This window comes from Acyrthosiphon pisum, chromosome A2 (genome assembly GCF_005508785.2).
Source record: "Acyrthosiphon pisum isolate AL4f chromosome A2, pea_aphid_22Mar2018_4r6ur, whole genome shotgun sequence".
NCBI classification, from domain to species: domain Eukaryota; kingdom Metazoa; phylum Arthropoda; class Insecta; order Hemiptera; family Aphididae; genus Acyrthosiphon; species Acyrthosiphon pisum.
Window position 1 is genome coordinate 23,375,317 of NC_042495.1, and position 11,694 is coordinate 23,387,010.

At 26.4% G+C, this 11,694-nt stretch overlaps 1 protein-coding gene across 1 annotated transcript; it reads right to left on the reverse strand.

Moving 5' to 3' along the window:
- Positions 1 to 1,745: 1,745 nt before the first annotated feature.
- On the reverse strand, positions 1,746 to 11,435 carry LOC100158860 (RIB43A-like with coiled-coils protein 2). Its single transcript, XM_001943185.5, has 7 exons — positions 11,046 to 11,435; positions 10,623 to 10,763; positions 7,728 to 7,891; positions 7,412 to 7,652; positions 5,279 to 5,509; positions 2,784 to 2,890; positions 1,746 to 2,011 (listed from the first exon to the last, which is right to left on the reverse strand). Exons 1-7 carry the CDS (start codon positions 11,166 to 11,168, stop codon positions 1,870 to 1,872), a joined length of 1,149 nt encoding a protein of 382 aa, XP_001943220.1. The 5' UTR covers positions 11,169 to 11,435; the 3' UTR covers positions 1,746 to 1,869.
- Positions 11,436 to 11,694: the final 259 nt, after the last annotated feature.

Below are 11,694 nucleotides of genomic sequence, written 5' to 3' on the forward strand. Positions count from 1 at the left end.
TAGACATTTTTTTTTTTGTAAAGGTAGATTATCCTATAAGGAATCTTGTATTACATTTTAAAATCTTAGATTTAAAAAGAAAAATTTTTATGAATTTATAACTTGAAATAATTTGCAAATTTTCGTGATTTTTCCATATTTTGTCATTTTTTGAACTTTAAATGCTTAAAAAAAAAAAACTGTGACTAACGATTTTTAATATTTTTCATCTGCCTTTGAAACAATATACTAGCAGCCTTCTATTAAATTTTCAAGCTTTTTTATCCAACAAATAAATTTTTATTGATATTTTTAGAAAAAAAACTAAAAAAAAATGGAAAATAAAAATGTCCGTAAAGAGCTCAAAATACATCAAAATATTTTGAAAATGTTATGGTGTATAGAAGATGCTAAGATAAACATTCAGTCAAAATTTCATGTATCTACGGTAATTTTTTTTAAAGTTACACCAAAAACCAAATTCAATTTTGTGAAAAATCGATTTTGCGTAAAAATTCCCGTTTTTCCTTAATTTTTCTTTTGTTTTTCCCGGCGCTTTTGAAAACTACTGGGAAATTTAAATTTTGACCTCCCCAATGCACCAACGATATTCACTTTCTGATCGAACAAGATACTGAAGTTGAAAATCGTAGCATTCGACTACTTATCGTGTACACAGACACAAAAAAAATAAAAAAACACACATCATTGTAAAATCGTTCCACTCAGAATCTAAAATCATAAGCAAATTAATTTTTTGAATGTGTAAAATATTTTATTTTTTTATTTCAACGAAAATTAGTTATCACCTACTTACATTATAATCGTCAATAATATTATTATGATAAGTTCAGTTTTATCTGCCTATATCATTCATTTTGAGGCGTTTCTCTTAATTTGTAATTTTTCTTACATATTAGTTATTATTACAAACAATAGGTAGTATGAATTTACCTATGATAATATGCATGAGGTTTGGGCCTTAAAAAGTACTAAATACGCATGCACTTATATACAGTTAAAATAGTAGGTACATTTATAATTTTAAAATATGAACTTATTTTTATTTTTACTTACAGTTATCAGTTATCACTAATATAAATATTTCTTAAAGAATATTTTTATATTTTTGAATTTGTACTAAATATTCAAATAAAACCAGGAAATTGTATGTCAACTAGGGATTTAAAAAACACGATACAATAATACCTAGTTAAAACTCTCAAAATTAAATATTTTTACAAACATTAATCGTGAAAAATTCAGTAAAAAATGGTAAAAATTGAAATTACAAATCACTAAATATATATAAAATATGCACTTTAAACTTATAGAATTTATTTTTTAGTGCCATAAAATTAATTTCAAGCTTACTTAGCAATAAATCAAAAAAAATCCCCCAAAAAAAAAAAAAAAAAAATACAATAGGTTATGCAAATTGTTATGCAGTAACTTTTGAGCACTAGATATTATATTGTATATATAAGTCAGGAAAAATAATATAAATATTCCTTTTCATATTGTTTTGTTATATTTAATTTTGTCAGTTTATTATAATAGGTAGGTACGTAAGTGATAAAAAAAACTATTTTTTGAAATTAAGTGCCAAGAAGAAAGAAAAATAATAAATTTAATAAATTTAATCAATTTTATAATGCTATAATAACCTACCTACTATGCCGCAACATGCTAAATTTAGACTTCTGAGATGTAGGAGGAGTGTTTTTTTATTATAATTAACCATTATAAATGCGTTTTATTTAATATTTACCAGCGTTCAATATTTCATAATATATTACGATTATAACTTAAAAATTTTTTCAGATACATTGAGTCATTGTGATACTTAAAGAATAATACATTTTCCACTCGACTAAAAGTATATAGGTATTAGCGACTGGTTTTATTAAACTGATCAAAAAATTCATTCGTAGCTTTAGTTCTATACAAAACGTTATTCAAAAACTCTTCTTTATTTTTCTGTTCGTTAGCTAGATCTAAGTTGAAGTCCTTTATTCCATCTTCCAAGTTTCTAAAAATATATGAATGAAATATAGGTATTATTTATAATTTAAAGCGCTCAATCAATTAATATTGTATAATAGAATTATTTAGATAGTTCAAAAAATCATCAAAATAATCTGTAGTTGTAACTACTTATTAGTAATGAAATACTAGGACATTAGATATCAAATTTGCAAAAATCCATAATTGTTCTCACAATTAAGGGAAAAAAATATAAATAAAACTAGTTTTCTGTATTTCCGCATACACTATTATGTCTAAAATATTGAAAAATAGGTATAATTTTGTATTTAGAATAGTTATGTCTTCCCGTTGAATCAAATTATGTGTACCTATACATTTATAAATAATTAATTTTCATTCAGTGTTGAGAAAAAACACGTTCTAAATGGACCAGATTCCTGAAACGAGTTATCTTTGTAGGAACGAAGCCGGAACTCTTTCCTTCAAAAATAAAAAAAATTAATATGAACGAATTTTTTTAGGAACGTGAACAAAAATCAGCTTCTTTAAATTTTTAAAAAAAATTATCAAATTTTGGGGAAAAAACACATTTTCAAACCCGGTTAAAACTATAAAATATTACATATAGCAAAATTGATTTTTTTTTTAATTACTACCATTTTTTTTAATATGAATATATTATTATGTATAGAGCGAATAGGTTAGACCTAACTCGATTTTGAATAAAATGCAATACCACGTTTTAGATTGTAACCACACATTTTTGTTTCAATATTAAAACTAAATATTCTCAGAAGAGTATTAGGTATAATTACCTTTTTTTCTTTTGCATTTCTTGATCATTGAGTGTGCCGCACCTGGCCAGTATATTTAAAAGATCGGCCCAATCTTTTTCTTGTTTATCGTATGCCTCTTTTCGTAGCTGAAATTATATAAAATCAATTTTATTATTTTCTGTTTATTTGTTAATTATTATAATATTGATGCATTGTGGTATAATTAAGGATACTTCATCGGTGGAGAGACCATAAAATCTTATATATTATTTACTATATCTCTCCATACATCACTATATTTGTAGTTAATCAGAAAAATAACCAAAACTAATTTAAAAGTAAATGAATTGTTGTCAAATTCAAATCCTGGCAAGAATTGGGTATTGCTATTCTATAAATTGACTAAAATGTTAGATTTTTACATATTGTATATTGATGACATGTTGGTGAATTATTATTTTAAATTATTAATTACGTATTTAAATTTTAAAGAAAATAATATAGACCACTTCTCAGTAGGTATTACCTATTCTTGAAAAAAAGCACATAATTTTGTAAAATCGATCAATTTATCGCTCCGACCAGTTTCTAAAATAATAATAAATTCTAATAGGTAAGTACAGTCGTAATATTTTGGCTTTATAAAATTAAATAATATGTAGCATGTATAATATGTATAAATAAAAATATTTTCTACAGAGTGATTCAACAAGCGTGCTCACCCCTTTATCTATTCAATAATATGCAGTTATTCAAAATATGATTTTTGGAATTTTGAAATGCACTAAAGACAAATATTTTTAAATGCTTCAGATATTTTGTACTACTTAAGGAGTGTCCAATTTTTCAACTGTAAATTATTCAGTGGATAATTTTTCTGAAAATTTGACGTATCAGAATATAAATGTATACGAGTAGTTTTTGAGTTATTCAACTTTGTGTTGAATGATAGTGTAATTATGGGATCTATATGATGAATTGAAAATTGTAATCATTTATATAAATCCATAAAAATTAATAATTTGTATAAATGGTCCAAGTTATATATCAATATAGATAATAAATATTAGATCAAATATTACGTCTATTTTATACTTTTGTAAAACCATATTTTAATGACTATTATCCTCATAGTACTTACAAACATTTTAATATCTAAGAAACTACCCATTTGAATTTTGAATCATGTACATCAAAATGTTCAAAAAAATTATAGGTACACTTTAGTCACTAGTACTATTAGTACACAGTAATTACTATATCAATATGCCATGCACCACTGGTAAAACACATCACTCCCTTAAATCTCCTTATATTGATATTATAAAAATTACAAATTATAGTCTATAAAATAAAAATGAAAAGCTGTCCGTTGGTAACCGCATCAATTGATAACGGCAGGAACAATAATACTTTTTTTTTTATAAAAATGTATTAATATTCCGAATGAGATTTTTACAGAAAGAAATTAGAAAAAATTTCTCAAAATTCGAGAAAAACTGACAAGTCCTTTTTTCAGTTGGACTTTTGTACAGGTATACATGGTTACCTTGGTTGCATAGTGATATTATGTATAATTGTTGTATTAGAATATTAGTAGAAATAAGTAGGTATTAATTTTTTTCAATTTAAATGGTTTCCACAGATTATAATACAATATTGATCGGATATAATAATTTTAAACTTATAATTTTGATATTTGGTTACCTATTATATAATATTATAATCTCAAAAACTAGGTACTAGACCGTTTCAATAAAAAGTTATGTCATTGGATTTCTTGAAACTTGGAGGGTGTTTATAGCTTGTTTTATCAGTCTCCATAGGTATATAAAGGGTAACTCAAATGTGTGATTTTTTCAGCACACGAAAAAATAATTTTTTTTTGTGATTACCTACCATTGGTTACATACCTATTATAACTATGATTGTTTTTTTTATTATTACTTTATTACTAGATGTATGCGGTACCAATATACATTTGCGTATAAATATATTTATAAAAATAAAATAAAATCTTTGGCACGGGCAACGCCGGGCGTTACAGCTAGGTAGGTATAGAGGGTGTAACAGATAGAGCTGACTTTTGGAATAACTTTTGTTCTAATCAATATTTCAAATTTATTTTTATATTTATATAAAAAGTGACTATACTTATATACTATACTTATAGTCACTTGCGCTACTCATTATTATACAAAAAAATTTTTTTTACTTTTAAATTTGATTTAAATTTTTTTGGATATTTTCAAAATAGCCAACTTGTGAATCTGATTATCAAAACAATTTTGAACGTAATAAAATTTTTAAATATTTGTTTTGGGAATTTGCTGACATGAGTAGGTATAGCTCGTAAATTATTTAGTAATCATATAATTTTATAAATTTTTGTCATACGTTTAAGTAGCATATATAATTTTTTTTTTGTCAAATTTATCTGTTACGCCTTGTATATTATTATAAAATTAATAATATATTATGTTGATCAGTAGTAATTTTAATCTCTTCTTAATTGTACGAAAGTGCAATAATACCTTAAGTTCTGCTCTTTGACTAGCTTGTTCGTCGTATATCGCTTGTTTCATGGCAGGCGTTAATCCTTTGTAGAGCGATTTCGATATTTTTCCTGGCCCTAAAGCACTGTTGAACCCGAGTTCGGGATTTTCCGTCAAAAAGTCTCCTGTGATCGCGTTGTACACTTCTGCCATTTTGTCTTCGTTGCTCTCGGCTTCCATAATACTTTTGTTCATTTTTTGCTCGGACGCCTAAATTTGAATAAAATATATAATCTTTATTCGTGTTCATTTCGTCTGTCGAGCTCACCACTGTTATAGAACAAGTCTGTCACGATTTAAAAAGTTTAGTTTTGAGAAAAGGGCTAATTAAAGATAGTTCTTTACCTATGCGTTTAGAACTAAAAATTTAAAAAAAGAGTCAAAAATAGTATTATTTACAATTACTATTCAACGATATTACCTAACTTACGAAATTATAATATTAATTATCGAATTATATTTGTGGATCAGACATTCCCAGGGGGCTCTACGTGTACCATATTTAGTACACGAATAAAAATCATCAATTCCGATACAAAATCACATTGTATAATCACATAATAACCTAATATAAAAATATCAAACGTTTTCATAAAGTTTTAGGTCCGTAAAAAATGAAGCATATTCACTAATTTTTGGGTTAGCACGAATGGAAAATCCACCATGTATCAAAAATGGTACACATGGCGCTTAACTTGTTAAAGATAGTTCTTTACCATTGCGTTTGGAACAAAACACTTAAAAACTTACAAACATATACTTTTTCTAATTGTATTATGAAATACTCTCATATAAACCCACAAAGTTAGACTTATAGCATTTCACAATTTTTTTAAACAAATTTAGTAAAACATTTATATTTATAAACACGCAAGACAGTAGTATTTCCTATGGAAGCTGCGATATCACAATATTATTACAATAAAATGCAATACTGACTCAACTCTAAATATCACTGTTTTGCACTCGACATTATCATACGATAATATTAGTTTTTATTAGAGATGTAAAATTTACGTAAATTTTTTTTTTGGTAATTTACCGTGTAAAATTTACGTAAATTTACCGTAAATTTGGTAAATTTGGTAAATTTTGATAATTTTTTTATGTTACCACAGAAACACCCCCCAGAAACTTTTTATTTTTATTTCCTGGATAGTAGGGTGTTCAATTGAAACTAATCTAACCACCCTAGTAGTTATTTTTAAAATTTTTAAAATTTTGTGACTTGGGTTCTATAGTTCTTATATGTGTAAAAAATACTAAAAATTATTTATATTCGTATAGAATATTTAAAAATAATCAGAGAAGTTTAACCGATGCCCCAAGCCTTCAAAAGTTTAACATTATTAATATTTCAAGGATATAACAAATTTTAATTTTATAGACAATATTTATAATTATTTCTACATTTTTAATTAATTTCAGTAAATATTTTATTTTGCATGGGTGTATTATAATTATTCCGTCAGTGCTTTTGTTGGAATTTAAATATTTTGGTTAGGTACCTATAACATCACCAACAAAAAACAAAATAAAGTCAACTCAAACAATCACAAACAATAGTCTTTTAGTTTTATTTATCACATTAGTTTTTTTCTCTTTATATATTAGAGATTAACCTATTAATAAATAGTTAAAATTATAATTATTAATTTAATAACAAAAAATAAAAAGTAATAAACTAATAAAGAATTAAAGAACTAATAAAGCTAAATAAAAACTTTTTATTTAGCACGAAAACGCCACCAATTGAAATAAGTCTTGAATTTCGAATTCAGTGATTAATTGGACAAATTGAAATGCGTATATACTTATTATATATGTATGTACTGGCGTACTGTCATAAAGTAAATATGGCTCACTTGCTTTGAAAATTATCTAAAAAATTATATAAATTCAATACTAACACAAATTTTTAGTGGCTATACAGATTAATAATGATATATCGATATTGATTGTGGTGGTCTCGCATTATATAGAGCTTTTTTTTGTTTACTATTCGAAGGCAGCCGTGACTCAAAATTTATGAATTTAGAGTTGTGGCTGCTGCAGTCTTATGTTCTAGAGATGCGTTGTCGTTATTGAATTAACAGAAAAAAAAGCACTCACTAGAGCTTGGTTGTACCGGTAATTTGCTTCTATCAGTTTTCTTCTACACTCATTTTCCAGCGTTGCAAGTGCCATCGCTCGTTGAACTGTCGTGTGTTCGGTTTCTTGCCACGTACGTTCGACATTTTTATTCTCTTCCCGAGTCATATTTTTTTCGCGTATTTGCATTTCCAACCACACACGCTGTTGTTTTATCTGTTCCGCTTTTTGTTCTTTCGTCGTGCCCTCCTCGCCTTCAAATCTTAATAATAACATATAATATTAAAATATCTCATTTAGGTACTCGTGTCATCATATTATTATATATTTTACGTACCGTTGAACCGACGACAATGTGATTCTCGGGTCATCGTCGCCGATTCGGTTTGGCTGACCTTTTCTGCATTGTAGTGGGTCGTATATGTCGAACTCCCTACGTGTTTCAGGGGCTTGATATTTTTTTCTGTACTCTAAAATCTCTAAATCTATTTCCTTTTGTTTCTATCAACATATAGTTACATAAAACGTATATTATTATATAACTATAGGTACTTGAGTACATAATGCTTACAAATTTAACTATATAATATAGATAGGTAAGTAGTTGAAAAATAATTAAATTATTTACATAAATTACATAAATTACTTCTATAAGTCGGTTCGTTTCATCCCAACAAATTTTTTTTTGAAATATTATTTATTCGCAATCAATTTCAGCAATTGTGAATTAGTTGTGAATTAGTACGATACTACGATGTAATACGTTTAGGCACAATACATCATGAGTATCACTACTGATATGGCATTCCAATTTTTACTCGTATTTCTAATATTTAAAATTACTCACAGAACCAAATCATGTACCCACAAATTTACAAATGATACATTTTCGTACGCACTTAAGTTTTTCTCACAAAATGTACCTATACTGCACTGTGCGTGTTTGGAAAGAAGAATAACAAATAAATTATGAAAATAAACTAAAGAACAATTTAGATTTGTACAAAAATATTGGAAGACTAATCTAAACGAATACAAATTAATTAATCATATAAAAATTAGTAGATTAGATCAGAACTTTAATAAAATATTTTAAAATTTTTGGAAGAGTATTAACCCGACCTCCTCGTGGTGACTCCTAGGTAACTTTAATGGGCTCGGAATTATTATTGCAAATATATGCAAATAATTAATATATTCTGTGCCAAATATGCTATTAAAAAGAGAAATATTAAGTCTATATGTTGTATGGATTTATGCCCGAAAATGTTCTGTTTTGGCCTTTTGGGTAAATTCACCCAAACGTGTTGCGATAAAGACCTATACAATCACCAATTTATGAGAAAATCCGAAAAAAAAACATTTGGGGACTGCTTTAGTATGTTCTAACCTCATAATTGAAAATGTGTGTTATTTGCATTTTATTTCATTTTAAACCATACTAAATATAAGGTTGTTATATACATAATATTATTATAATATTAGTTCTACAAAATATCTAAGCATTTAAAATGATAACCAATACTTAAATTCGGAACATACATATTATATTAATCACATAAACAATGTTATTGACTATTTTTTATATTTTTAGTTTATTCTGAGAAATACGTTTTATCGACTAAATAAATTGAGATCATAACATATACTACCTTGGTTTAGTTTGGCTTACTGTCTAGGGCAGAGGTTCTCAACCTTTGTATATCCAATTACCCACTGTCGACACAATTTGAAAATGGTCATGTACCACTTGACCAAAAAAGTTTTTTTTTTCATTATCAAAAAATAATATGTTATTTAAAATATATGAACACTTATTTTGTAAGGAACTACAAAATTATGATAATATAAGAACAAAAAGAATATAATAATATGCAATAACGAATATAATATTATGCATAAAAAGAAAATGAAATAAAATATACAATTGTTATTTATATTATTATTGATATCAAATAAACCAAATAATATTTATTGTGAATAATGATCCATTCCATTTTTTTATGAACGTAGATTTTCTTAGTGTGCCACATTCGAATCTTGCACGTACCTCTAGTGGTACGCGTACCACAGGTTGAGAAACGCTGGTCTAGGAAGATTCTTACAATACGCAAACTAATAAATAAAATATTGATTTAAATTGTGTTAAGACTTACATTTTTCAAACAAAGTAAAAAGTAAGTTTATAGCCTTTATAAATTATAATATGCATTATACGTCATTAAACCGGTATGTCTATTTGTGTTTGATTATAAAGATATTATTGAAACTTTTGCACTAAGCCATAATGTTTTGTTAACAATTTTATTATATTATATTATTATGCAAACGGTAAATAAATACTATATATTTGATAATCCATCACTTAAAATTATGATATACATTTAAATTTAAGTTAATATTATATAAATTATTATAAATTATTATGCTTTATTTTATGTTATTCTATTTTCCAGTTAAATATTATACAATTATAACTATAACTTCTCGGGGAAGTTGAAAAATAAAAACCAAGTATTTGTTCATACCATAACAATATATAAGTACATTCATTCATACATTAAAAGTTTACTTGAATGCCATTCTAATAACACCATTGATATAATTATTAAAAACCAAATAAAAAAAGACAATAAATAAAATAGTTAGTGATATCGATGATAATATTTCATTGTGTGTTTCAATAAAATTATAAAAATCTATATATGCCTAAACATAATGTTGTCTTATAACAGTATGTAGGTACCTAATATATTATGTAACGCTGATTTAATTGTGTTTCTAAAGTATATATTTACTATGTTACTCGTATGTTTAATTAATTAAATCACATTTTAATTTGTATAAATATTTTACTATAAAACGTATTGTGAATCGACGAACTCCGTGTACCAGATACGAGCTTATAGCTCAGTTGGTATTCGTATTAGCTCTATTATTAACGCATAATTTATTGTAATTGTAATTGTTTTGGCTGAATAAATTATTAAATACCTACATGATGCAAAATAAGTAAGTACCGCTTGCATGCGGTACCTAAGTGTAATTTTAGTATAGGCGGTGTGCAAGGAGTTAACAGCAGAATGTTAAAGTACTTAGAACGAAATTGTGCATAATTTGTATACACACTTTTTTGAAAATAAGAAGTTTAGTATATATTTTTTTTCTACGTTATCGTGCAATAATTATACTTAAAAACTTAAAATATCGTATAGTGACATAATGGCATTACTTTTTTATTCTGTTCGTCTAATTGTAACGAAGTGGCACAATCTTGTAACAATTTGTTTGAATACGCTTGGTGTCTTGCTTGTTCTTGGTCCCGAAGTATTTTTTTTTCTTGGACTTGTCTATCGAGGGCATCTTTATCGATCTAATCACAAATAAAAAGTAAGTAGGTATAGAATATTATTCAACAATCAAATTAGTGCAAGTGACTATATATGTTCAAAATAAAAGAACCAAGAAGTACCTATATAAGTACCTGCAGTGAAATCTCGATATCTTGAAGTCTTAAGGGGTAAAAAAAAGAAAAAATTCGACATAATATCCAAACTTCGAGTTACCGAAGTAATTTAATGATCGGGACTGAAAATAATATTCGACATCATATTCAAAAGATACTGAGATTCCATTGTAATAATGTTTAACTTACACCAATAGTTCTAGTCGTTGGATTGAAAATTCGTTTTTTTCGTTCTTCGTCAAAAAGTCTCGCTTTCACATGTTTAGCCACTTCTGCATGATCTTTTGCCGATGGTTTTCCTATATTCAACATATTTTCAAATATTATATTTACGAAAGATACTTCGAGAGAAAAATGGATAAGTTGATGATAGGCATAGTTTGTATTCTTATTGAACAACGTAACTCTTTTGTGTGTAAACAAATACGACGCGTCGACTTGACAACACGAACGCGTAGCTATATCGAATTAACTATTCGACATAGATAACGACAAATCGCATGGTAGGTACCTATTAAATATTTGCTAATGGACATTAACGTTTCCTAATAGTTTCAGTAAACAAACAATTTAAATCACATTTTTCAGGACCTACGTATATTTTAGTAATCAACAATATTATAGCATCACAAAATCTAAATAAACAAAAAATACTATTGTTCTATTGTACTATTGTACTTATATATTTTGGTTATCGATAACATTATTATTATTATTATATTTACATTGGCACATTTTGGTAAATTATCTACATGTCTATTCAGTGCCGCAACTTGGTACATATTGGTGTGGTGTGTGACCAATAAATAGGGCCCAAGTATAGAGCGCAATTATAGTA